This window comes from Falco cherrug, chromosome Z (assembly GCF_023634085.1).
Source record: "Falco cherrug isolate bFalChe1 chromosome Z, bFalChe1.pri, whole genome shotgun sequence".
Lineage (NCBI taxonomy): Eukaryota > Metazoa > Chordata > Aves > Falconiformes > Falconidae > Falco > Falco cherrug.
In genome coordinates, this window is record NC_073720.1 from 10,056,301 (window position 1) to 10,068,924 (window position 12,624).

Here is a 12,624-nt window from a genome sequence, read left to right on the forward strand (position 1 = left end):
GTGTGCAATCAGTGTTTTGCCTCAGAAAGACTTCACCAACAAATGTCCTAAACCAGTTACTGTGTTTCTTAATGTGTGCTTGCAGGTTTAGTAGAAGAATTACACTCAAGGTGAGATTATAGCAGAGGTCATGATTAAAAAATTAGTATACTGAGAAGAACTCTAGAAGGCTTTTATTCTACTTATTTATTTTACTCTAGTGTCTGAGGCTAAACTGGCAGCTGTCAGTGCAGCCCATCTAGTCTAGGTGTGTTTAGATTTATTTTTTTTACTGTACCAAAACAGAGTGTTGCTGTGTGAATACCACAATGTGTGCTTGTACCTTCTGTGGCAAAGGTGGCAGCTGCGCAAGCAGAGGTGTCTACCACTTACTGTGTCAATAGGTTTAATAGGACAAGTACCTGCATACTGAGCCATTTGGGCTGTGAGATCAGTGCAGAGAGGTAATCCTGCTTTGCTTGGATTGTCCCGCTTAGAGCCGGTAGGACTAAGCAGCACGTAGTAGCCGCAGTCACACCAGGCTGAAGAGTCAGGAGATCCAGTTTCTCTCACCTGGCCCTAATTATTTATCGCTCTCAGCCCAAAGGCTACCACAGTTGCTCTTTCTGCATAAGCAAACACACTGGCAAATCCAGGTTCTCACTGCCAGCTCAAATACAATTTGGATGCTGTGGTGCTAGTGGCCAGTGAGGTGCCATCTGGAAGCTGTGCTGTGTAATACTTGAATGTGTGCTTTTTGATAAGATTCAGTGAAGATACTGTTATCTTCTGGCTGGACCATTTTTTCATCCTGGTGGTACAGGTGAGATGTAGGTTATTCATCCTGATGGTTTCAAAGGTGGAAGAAATACCACCTGTGTCCTAACAGGACTCTGCAACCAGCCAGTGTGGTACATAGCATGAGAGCTCAAGTGATGACAACACATAAACATTTAACTCCAAATTAACAGGGTGTTCCTGTTCTCAAAAGCTGCTCATCCTTTTGGAGCCTGTGGCTGCCTTGTTGTAGATGAGTCAACAGTGGAGGAACACAAACAATACTTAAACTGTCATCTGAGTACGAAAATGGGTCAGATAAAAGGCAAATCACAGCTCACTGAGCAAGAGGTTAGTTGAAGTGTCTTAGATGTTGCCATTCATGTCTTTTTGGATCCGCAACACTCAAAGCGAAGTTACTAATGAGTGCTAGAGGAGCACTTCAGATTGTTATACATGGCCAGAAACCTGGCCTGTAGCTTAGCCCAGTGATCCCTTTCAGTTAATTGAAAAACTCTGTGTAGTTTATATTGTGGGTCTTCTAATACTACTTCACAGCAGCTCAAGGAAAGCAAACCTGTAGTCTGTCTTCTTGGAGGTGATTGAGCTCTTAAGTGATTCTGCCGTGTGAGTTTGCAGGATGCCTGCAGCGTTTTGTCCTAAAACACTTTTTAAATACCATGTCTAAGTGATAGATATAAAGGACAAATGGAGGACAATGAAAAGGTCTGAGGCCTCTCGTTACAGTGATCACAAATTGGACGGCTGTTTAAGTTAATAGCCTTGTTTTAAAAATCAGAATTGCTATGCTAAATAGTCTTGAGCTATTTTGCTGTGTTTTGGTTAAAGTGGAACACCTAGACTTTGGGCCACTTTACCATTGTGACCCATTCTGTCCAAATGTTCATTCCTACTTCCTAAAATTCAAATGCCATGGTTTCTAGTTTGCCGTAGCTGCTCTGAAGCTGGGCCGTTTTAAATCCTGCTTTGAATATGACGAAAAAGTGATGAATCTTTTTATTGAGACAGAATACAGTGTTCAGCTTCCAGTTGTGTAGGCATAGTCTTGTCACAAGGGAAGCTAAGATGTTGGGTATATTTGCTTCAAAATCTGTTAAGTTGTTGAATTGTTATGTGGCGTAAACTAGTTACAGGCTAGAACGTTAACACACACACACACGACAAAACAAAAACAACAAACCAAAAAAATACCCAAAAACCCAAAACCAGACAAAAAAACCCAACCAACCCAAGCATCAAAACAAAAACCTGAGGCAATAAAGTCCAAATAGATCCGGTGTGTTTCTGATTAAGCAATATCCTTTGTATTTGAGTCACCTGGTGTAGTTGGGGCAGCAGAGGGAAAAGTATTTGCCTTATTTGAATGCATTAAGCTCGTAAGGTTTTTTGATACAATTTCTGCTTTTGATCTTAGGGCCTTTCAGTTATCTTGATGATGTCCCATTTAAGATAGGAGACAAATTCAAAACCCCAGCAAAGGTTGGATTACCCATTGGTTTCTGCCTGCCTGATTCTTCTCAGCTTGTCAGAGGAGCCCAGGTAAGTGGTGTTTTGCCTTTCTGCGCTCTTCACCCCCCCACGCCCTTGGCCCCCAACATGTGGTGGTGTAAATTGCACATAGTTACATTTTGCAAATATTCAACTGTTAGTCTTGTCAGTCCTGTAGTGCCATTTAGTATGCCAGGCAGTAGATGTAGAAGATCTGTTAGAAAGTATAGAAAGATAAAAATACAGTAGACCATGCAAAAACCTTTTACTTCTTACTACTTTAACATTTATTTTAGTGTATTAGGCTTTTTATCTGCTTCAAGAAAGCACTATGTTTTTGTGTATAGTTGCAGGTCTAAACATTACCCTGACTAAATTTGAGTAGCATTTTTGAGAGGAAAAATGCTAAGAACTGATACACCCATGCTACGGCATATTTTCAGAATCTTGTTTGATGTTAACAGGTGTTTCTGCAAGCATATTTTATGGGTTCTCATAATAGCGTGATGAAGAAATAAATTTCCCGTTCTTGTTTTCTCTGTGGTTCTGGGTGGGAATTATTTTCCAGCTGTAGGGCAGACAGGTTACAGCTTGGTCTAGATAGCTTCCAGGTCTTTGAGGAGCGTGTCTCTGTTACCTTAAACTCTTTGTAGCATAAAATCAATTGATTTAGCTTAACTGTTGAAAAATCTAATCCACAAATGCAGGGTGAAACAGGAAGTCCAATTGAACTGTGTCCCAACTGATAATTGTTTTCATGTTAGCCATGACAGGTTGCTGTAGATGGTTCTGCCTTTTCCTTCCCGCCCTGCCCTGTATATTACCCTATTATGCCACGTCATGTCGTCTTCATTATAACCTTTAAATGATTACCTGATTGTCCTAATAAACACATTTTCACCCAGTTAAGTTGGTGTGAAAGAGCTAAGGGAGGCAGTCTGAGCAGCCTGGACCTCTTGGAGTCTTAGAGCTAAGGGAAGGGGGAACTCTTAGTACAGTTGAGACAACAGGTCTCCAGATCTCACTGGAGCCTGCTATAGGATGGGATGTGGTGCAACAAATAAGTCCCAGAAAAGCCTATTAGAAGCCTAGCAAGCCTTGCTGGCTTTTTTCTCTTTAGAGCTAGGAATTTGTATGACCTAGCAGTCCCATGGCAAGAGTACTCTGTTTGGTTGTGTTCCATTATCCTGGGAAGGATGTCTTGTGACTTCTTGTGAGTTGCAGGTAGGTACACCCTGGACTTAGCTTGTAGGCTGTGTTCTCTGATTTTTTTTTTTTTTGTGGTTATCTAAAGAGCATTTGAGGCTCTTCATTCCTCCCAAGGTGTTAAAGCTATAAGTAATTTAATATGTTCAGAATTTTGTCCTCTCAACCGACCTACAACAGTGGCTACTAAACTGGTAGTGAGTAGCTTACAAACACCCTCCTGTGCTAACCTGACCCTGAAGGAGCTGATCTTAAATGAGAAAAGCTTGTGGGATCCTGTCATGCCAGTAACTGCAGCAAAACCTGATAGTGCAGGCAGTTGTCATTGGTGTAGCCAGTACATCCCCTTTGTCTGGTGAGCCGCTGGCAGTGGCGTAAGGATACCAATACCTCTGAAACCCCTGGGTGTAAAACTCTAATATCAAGTTGGCTAGGAATCTTTTAGGGGGAGCTAAGTAATAACATATTGGTCTTTAGATGCAAAAATACTCTGCCCTAGGTTTGAATGACTTGTAGAACTAGTGGACAGGGCATAGTTCAGCATTGCCAGATCTGGGTATGATTGTTCACCTAGTAACAGCGCATTAGACTCCCCCTTGCTCCATCTGTTGTCCTCAGGGAAGATGGTGGGAGGGCTGTGAAAATTATCTTGGTATTAGTTCTAAAGCAAAATTAAATGTAGGAATGAGGCAAAATACAATGTTTTAATTCAGATTATAGCCAGGATTTGCTGCTAGAGGCAAAATGAACTACTTCTGTTGTCTTCTAGCTTTGACAGTCTGTAGGTGACGAGATGCTGGGGAAAGAAATGATGCCTGTCCATGGTAATTCATGTAGTACTTCTTCTATGTTACTTATGTTCCTGTAAGAAGTAGTGGCTATGATCCTTGTAATTGATCCTTTTTTTTTTTTTTTTTTCCCTCCTCTCCTTTCTCCCACATCCCTCATCAGTATGACTTCTCACTGGAAAAGAAAACAATTGAGTGGGCTGAAGATACCAAAAAAATTCAAGCTGCCCAGAGAGAAGCTGAACGCAAGGCAGAGGAAGCACTAGCAAACTCAAAAGTAGTTCCAGAGGTCAGCGACAAAATGGGGTTCTCAGAGGTACCTTGCCCTGAGTCCATGCCGCCTCCCATTAACCCCATCCTCGCTAGCCTGCAGCACAATAATATTCTTACTCCCACACCAGCCAACAGCAGCGCTGTGAAGCAAAAGGTTCTCAGTCCACCTTGTCCAAAAGCAGACTTCAACCCAGCTGATTTTGAATGTGAAGAAGACCCATTTGACAAACTGGAATTAAAAACTATCAATGATAAGGAGGAATTAAAAAATATTCTTGAAATTCACGTTGGTACTACTGGGCCAATTGTTGCCCAGCTGTTAGATAATACTTTGCCCAAAGGAGGGTCTGAGGCTGTGTTGCAAGATGAGGAAGTTCTGGCATCCATAGAAAGGGCCACGTTGGACTTCAAGCCCCTTCACAAACCCAATGGCTTTATCACTTTACCGCAGTTGGGAAACTGTGAAAAGATGTCCTTGTCTTCCAAAGTGTCCCTGTCCCCTATCACTTCAGTGAGCAATATCAAATCCCTGTCCTTTCCTAAACTTGACTCTGATGATAGTGACCAAAAATCATCAAAGCTCACAAGCACTTTCCACAGCACTACCTGTCTCCGCAATGGCACTTTGCTCAGCTCTTTGCAGACCTGTGCTCAGAGTAAAGCGAGTGAACTGAATGGACACCATATGGTTGGTCTTTCTGTTCTAAATGAGGACAGTGGCATGGAGACATCAACATTATCCTCTTCATCCAGGCTGCCTTCCCTGGCTGTGTCAACAGCTTATACAAAAGAAGAATCATCTCAAAGCACAGCGACTATGGTAAAAATGCAGTAGATTAGAATCAGGGTTGCTGGGGCATGTGTGGAGATGTGGAGGCAAATATTGCATGCAAAATGTACTGTGGCTTTGGGTTTAGTTTCATTTAATGGGAGTGATGTGTAGATAGTCCTAATTTACACAGCAAATTGATCAGTCCAGTAGGTTTGCATACTGGCGGTTCTGGACTTCAGGTTATTACTTTTCAGGTTTCCCAAAATCTGAAATTTTTAGACCAATTCTGGTGATTTTTATTTCATCTTTTCAGATAATCTTGTTCATAGTTGCACATCTTTGAGCTAAGCGTATAAGATACCTCTTTTGTACAATCCTGCATTCTGTCTTACCCAACTGAGATATATCGTATTCTGAAGTGCTGTTAGGTTTTGAATTAAATCTTTGCTAGATCTGTTCCTCTACTTGGCTATTTATTTGCTAGAAATAATGGGAAATGCAGGCTTTTCAAGGAACAGAAGCAATAACACATTGAAAAACACAGATGTGCTGGGTCATTTAGGAAAGAAAGTGCTTGCTGTTGACCTGCAGTGAAATACATGTTTAGGTTTGGGTTTTTTTTTTAATTTTCTTCCTGAGATCCTGTTAAAATCTAATTTAAAAGGAAGATGATGATGGCAGTCTGAAATCTGGTATTTACCCCCTTACTTGTGAAGGAAGGTGGAAGGATTGCTTGGTGGATACCAAACGCAATCTTCAAGATCATCTCAGATTGCTAAGTTACAGTCAGTTGTACAGCTCTGAGGCAGGAGGTTGATGCTTTGCTTCCTCAAACTTGTAGCAAGTTCTAAAATTGAGGACACTTACCTTCACGCCAGCTGTTGTCCTTGTCCTCTTGTGAATAAGAGCAGAGATTTGACTAAGCTTGTGGGCTTTTTTCCCAAAGAACCTAAGGTTTGGACTCCAAGACTCATGAAGCATAATGACAGCTGTATAGTCAAATTCTCTAGCTAGCTCTAAAATAACCTGGTTTCTTCTCTCCAATCTAAGCAGTGCTTCAGTGATTCTGTGGTCTTACTGGCATACAATAGGTTTTTGTGTGTCACCATGGGCTCTAAAACAAGTGACACAGCTTCTCTCCCATTGTTCCTTTACTGCAGGCTTAGGTAAATGCACTATTAATTGCAAAATACAGTATTCTGACAAGTAGCTTATTTGTCAGAGCACAGCAGCAGCTGTTTATTATAACTAGAACAAGTTTGATATGGTAAACTTTGACAGAAGTACCAATGTGCTGAATAGCTGCCCGCTGCTATGGATCACGGGTTTGAGAGGCAGTTGTGTGATCATATGTAGCTCGGGTGAAACCTCTAAGACACATCTCTGAGGATTAACATGGAAGATCACTTAGAACTAAATAGACGGGCATTCAGCCAAATTTTCAAATCTCTGTGCTGAATTAAAACTAATTTATTAAAGACCAAGAGGGAAGGTGTACTCTCGAGAATGCTGTAAGGGAAGATACAAACTGATAAACAAACAAAAAAATAAAGATCTTAATTTTAAACTATTTCTGCTTTGGAAGTAGCAAACCAGGAAGTAGGTATGCTGACAGAACTAGTTCTTTCTGTTTAAATTCCAAGACTTCAGACTGTGTGTTTCATGTTTCCACAATATGGTTCTGGTGGCTGAAAATGACAGCTGAGCTGTGAGAAATTGAAGTAAATGCAACAAAAGTTGAAAAGAAAAAAACTGAAGTAAGTACAACAAAGATTCTCAAGAGTATGAAAATGATAGGAGGAAGTCACAGTTGTCCCTGTGGCTGGGAGCAGAAGGGTCATTTAGCTCATGTCCCTTTTCCTGTAAGTTTACCCAAGAATAAGCCTGGCCTTTTTCATAGAATCATTGTGGAATGGTTTGGGTTGGAAGGGACCTTAAAGATCATCTAGTTCCAACCCCCTGCCATGGGCAGGGACACCTTCCACCAGACCAGGCTGCTCAAAGCCCCATCCAGCCTGGCCTTGAGCACTGCCAGGGATGGAGCATCCACAGCTTCTCTGGGCAACCTGTTCCAGTGCCTCACCACCCTTATTGTGAAGAATTTCTTCCTTATATCTCTTTCAGTTTAAAGCCATTCTTCCGTGTCCTGTCACTGTATGCCCTTGTAAAAAGTCCCTCTCCAGCTTTCTTGGAGGCCCCTTTAGGTACTGGGAGGCTGCTATAAGGTGTCCCCGGAGCCTTCTCTTCTCCAGGCTGAACAACCCCAACCCCCTCAGCCTGTCTTCATAGAAGAGGTGCTCCAGCCCCCTGATCAACTTTGTGGCCCTTCTCTGCACCTGCTCCAACAGGTCCATCCATGTCCTTCTTATGTTGGGGGCCCCAGAGCGGAACGCAGCACTGCAGGTGGGGTCTCATGAGAGCAGGGTAGAGGGGGAGAATCCCCTCCCTCACCCTGCTGGCCCTGCTGCTTCTGGTGCAGCCCAGGATACGGCTGGCTTTGTGGGCTGTGAGCACACACTGCTGGGTCATGTTGAGCTTCTTGCCAGCCAACCAACACCTCCAAGTCCTCCTCAGGGCTGCTCTCATTCCATTCTCTGCCCAGCCTTTTAAAAAGTCTCAAGACAATTGTATGTCCCAGTATATTCCACAGCGATTTATCCCACCCCACCCGCCTCCCCGACTAGAAATTGTAACTTTGGATTTGGAGTTACTACTGGAGTTTGTTTTACCAGTGAGTTGGATCTAGAAGATTTTGCATGGAGATAAACCTGTGATTTTTCTGAAGCTGCACTGCCTCTGTCCTGGGTGGTCCTCTCTCCTGTCTTTTTTTAAGTTCACTGGGGTTTATTTTTTTGCAGAATTAGAGGGAGGAATCACTAGTTAAGACAACCGGTTGGAATTAAACAAAAGTGGTCGGAGACCTGACTAGTATGATGCAATTCATGTACAGAATTCTCTGGTTATGGGAGGATGGAGCACTCTTGGTGAGCCATTCAGAATATATACCGCTACAGCAGCTTGATGTGTATGGGCACACCAGCTGCACGCAGGGCTCCTGGCCTCTGTAGAAGTCTCTTACAAGTAGGCACAGTGTGCAGACCTCTGCTGAAAGCACTGCGTGTCTGTTTGAAGGGCACTGAAGTGCAAGTTGAAGATGTAAGGGAGTGCAGCTGCTGAGTGACCTGGCTTTGTCCCCAGCAACTCCTTTAGGTGTTAATTCTGGAAATCACTGACCACAGGCACAGGCTGTCAAGTAGATTAAGGAGGAGAAGTTGGTTATCTGAGAGTCTTGAATTTCTGGCCTCAGAAGTGGTTTTGGTTTTCCTGGCTGCAGCATCAATAACAAACCATCATCCTTCCATTGATTTCAGGGCTACTCCAGACACCTGTTTCAGTGTCTGCCATATTCTAGTGCTTTTTGCTCTGGCAAAATGCCTTGATAGGGTGTGTGCTAAGAGCTCTGAACCTCTCTGTCACAGTGAGGAGAGGTTCTTGGGTAAACAGGTCCATCAGACTGAATATGGTTTCTCAGGCTTTATCTCTTAGATGAGAAATTCTTACCCTGGAGATTAAAATGGTCAAAAATACAGAACAAAACCTCTTTGGTGTGGGTTTTTTTTTCTTTCTTTCTTTTTTTTTTTTCCAAATAAATGGAATTTATCAAAATCCTAATAGATTTTCTCAGAATTGGTTTTCTATGAAGTTTTTTGTTGCTTAATTTGGGCCTAAAAAATGTCTTTCTGAAAGAAGTGGACAAGCTTTCAGGCAATCTACATTATCATAATAACTGCTAAGAAATGCAAAAAAACTAAAGCTCTTGGTCTACAGTGATTTCTTGCAGTCTTTTCTACTTCTATTTAAAATGCAGGAAGACCTTTAAATGGATGAACTGAAATGGGCAGATTCAATGGGGCAAAGTTCTGACTTTGCGCTGCTGATCTCTTAGCGATGGTGTACAGCAGGGAACATGACCCTGCCTCCTTGGCATGCAGGGAGTGGAACCAAGTGTTGGGTGTTTGTAGAAAAATCATGCTCTTTTTAGCATTCTCTTCTCCCAGGTGACAAGTGACAGGGCAAGAGGAGACGGCCTCAGTCTGTGCCGGGGAGGTTTAGGTTGGGTGTTGGGAAAAACGTTGTCACTGACAGGGTGGTGGAGCACTGGGACAGGCTGCCGGGGAGATGGTTGAGTCACCATCCCTGGAGGTATTTAAAAGCCTTGTAGATGCGGTGGTTAGGGGCATGGTTTAGTGGTGGACTTGGCAGTCCTGGGTTAATGGTTGAACTCTATGATCTTAAAGGTCTTTTCCAACCTAAATGATTCTGTGATTCTGCAGACAGCTGCATAATGTCTGCATCTCACATATGGAAGCCTGATCAGACCACGTGTCTCCCTAGTATGGTAGACTTACTACCAGATCTCTCCTATAGAAGCTCTCTCCCCCATCTGTAGCAAGCTCCGCTCACTGACACATGATGTTTGTAGTCATCTTATTTATGTGTTGCCCAACAGGTACACCCAGACCACAAGGAAGCAGAAATCCCTGTGGTAAGTTCCCAAATACCTGTGCGCTTGCTCTGAATTGTGTTTCTGAGAATCTCCAGAAGTAGTGTTCCTTTGAGTACAAAAAAATCATAGGTGATGAGTAAACTTGGGGTGAAGGCAGCAAGCTCCACGCTTCCCCTGAGGTTCGGGGTTTCACAGTATCATAAGGACCTTCACTGTAGCAAAGGCTGGGTATGGGAATGCTTTGATCCCACCGGGGAGGGTGTATTGTGAAGAATCTGGGTTGTTGATTGCTTTGAGGGTAAAAAGAGTATGGTGGGAGTCAGACTATGTGCACCACTTGGTTTCCTCTTAACAGTGAGTAACTTCCCAAAGGCAGTCTAGAAAGCCTCCTTGGTTAATTATATGGGGTAGTCTGGTTCTGCACTAGCCAGAAACAGCATATGGGGATGCAAAAGATGACCATCACCTCAGCCTCTGGGTTTTCCCCTTCAGGTAACGCACCAAAATTTCACAGTGTCTAAAGTGCCCAATAACACCAACTGCACAAAGTGGTCGGGTGGCCTCGCCCCTGAGCTACAACAGGTCCTTTCTGCTAGCGAGAGGCAGTGCGTAGAGACAGTTGTCAACATGGGGTACTCGCCTGAGAATGTCCTGAAAGCCATGAAGAAGAAGGGACAGGACATAGACCAGGTAAGAGCTTGTGCAACAGGAAAGAAACCCTTGATTGGATGCTGATACTGCTGACAAACAACCTCGGGTTTGCAAAATGGATAGGGTGGGAATACTTTCATTGTAGCAGGGGGGCTGCAGCCTGTAGCCGCTGTGATGTTTACCACTAGAGTAGTTGTCACCTGGCAGTAAAGGCTCTCAAAACTAAAGAGTCTGCTCCTGTTTCTGATGAGAGACTGCTTGGGTCAGCCACTCCTGTGTGTGCTGGGTCAGAGTTGCACTGAGCTTGGGATGGGCCCTTAACCCCGTGCAAAGCTTGGAGATGTACTGGGTCTTCCCAAAAACCACAGAACCATTGGGAGGAAGCTTAGCACAGCTCCATGCAATGCTTAGCGTTGTGTGACAAAAAACCAGTCAGCTTCCCTTGCTGAGCGCTAGGGGTTACAAAGTCTCTTCTTGTGGAGAGATTGGTCCCTGTAGGCTCAGACAGCCCTGAAAGGCTCTTGCAAGGCACCACTGACCCACTTTCTGTGCTCTGGTTGTGAGCCTGCCTCGTGCTGCCTCCAACGCTTGCTAAAACCAGGTCACAACGCATAAAGCACTGCAGCGTGAAGCGTAGCTCGGGGTCTTGGGTCCACGTCACACAAACATTTTGAAGGGCAGAGAGTGTGGCTAAACACTCTATGCTGACCCTGGACAGGCTGTTTGCTGTGCAGAGCGTCACCTGGCAGGACTGTGCCAGCTGGGGAGGCGTGTCCCAGTGGCTGCTGCTTGTGGAGCTGATTTGCTTGCTGGCTACCTGTGCATCAAAAGTGATTTAAGCCATGTGCTGGAGTGAACTGTAGTATCAAGTGCAAAAAAGTCTGTTACGAGGGTGGTTTTAAATCGTGCTGTATTTGCAGGTTGTGTTCTTTTGCATACCTAGCATCACCTATTTGACCTTTCTCCATACCTCTGAAAGCTGAGGACAGTTAAGAAACTTGATAGCAGTTTGTGGGTGTGTGACCTGGGATTTGCAGCTTGCTCACCAGTATGCTGGGTTGATCTTAATAGGCTGACTGCTTTCAGATTGCATCAGTTTTTGCAGCCGTCTGAGAGGAAGCTAAAAGCTGACACATCTTGACTGTTGGACCTACAGTTGCATTTTAAAAACTTGGGAGGATAAAAGTCACAGTCAGACCTCTGCCTTCTGCTCAGTGTCGGGCACGGAAGGCTAGGGATAGGCTTCTGAGCCTGCTTTGAATAGAGTGGAAGATGATGTGCAGAGCTGGTGGGAGAGCGTAAGAGTGGAAGGGCTCATCTCTTCTTTTCTCCGAACAAGCTCTTGCACAAAGAGCATCTCAGCTGTACTAGGAAGGACGTTATCTCAGTCTCTGATGAAGCTTGGGGTAGAGTTGTGCTCAACCTCTTTGTGCACAGAGATGGTGTTCAACCACACGTGATAAAGGCCGCTCTGCAAACTTAAGTTTCTTTTTTTTCATTCCACACAGGTTTTGGATTACCTGTTTGCACATGGACAGCTTTGTGAGAAGGGCTTTGATCCACTTCTTGTTGAAGCAGCTTTGGAGATGTACCAGTGCTCAGAGGAGAAGGTGAGGGCACAACATCTTAAGCAATAGAGAGAATGTGCTGCGATGGGGAATTCCAGCAGCAGTTCCTCTGGCTGATGTTCTGGCTTTTAGGTTATACTGCGGTTTTTTTGAAACTGACTGCTAAGGGACATCCTTGTGGTGATAAAGCAAATACGTGTTGGAGCATTGGAATTCTTCTGCAGTGTTGTATTACTCTCACTTATATTCATTGTTATGGGGACAGGATTTCTTAAAGACCCAGCATATTCTAGTTTTAATGTTTTGAACACAGAGCTGTTCTGTGGGTGAGTGCTTGTACAAAGACGGTCAACTTCAGAAGCAGCAGATTATCTTTCCAGCCCTGCCAGCCTGCCCCAGCTCTGAATGTTCCGCCTTGTATGAACATGTCTGCCTGGCTGCTCGGCAAACTGGGTTACGGCTTGCTCTGCAAGAAGCTGGAAAATAGGTTTTTTGGGTCTGGCTACTTAACCGGCACCAAAGGTACAGAGGCAGGAGTGGGTAGCCGGGGCAGAGGACAGCAGGATTTTTTGAAGTCTGCCAACCAGTTGTGTG

General features: G+C 44.0%; 1 protein-coding gene across 5 annotated transcripts in view; it reads left to right on the forward strand.

Moving 5' to 3' along the window:
- The window catches only part of UBAP1 (ubiquitin associated protein 1), a 37,560-nt gene that overhangs the window by 21,885 nt on the left and 3,051 nt on the right, over positions 1–12,624 (forward strand). For 3 of the 5 annotated variants that reach the window (XM_055698702.1, XM_055698701.1, XM_027801927.2), the window contains exons 3-7: positions 2,192–2,316; positions 4,423–5,352; positions 9,815–9,850; positions 10,304–10,501; positions 11,971–12,072. In XM_055698702.1, coding sequence (XP_055554677.1) covers positions 2,192–2,316; positions 4,423–5,352; positions 9,815–9,850; positions 10,304–10,501; positions 11,971–12,072 — 1,391 coding nt within the window. The remainder of the gene's footprint in view (positions 1–2,191; positions 2,317–4,422; positions 5,353–9,814; positions 9,851–10,303; positions 10,502–11,970; positions 12,073–12,624) is intronic. The other 2 variants (XM_055698704.1, XM_055698703.1) reach the window with 2 other exon arrangements.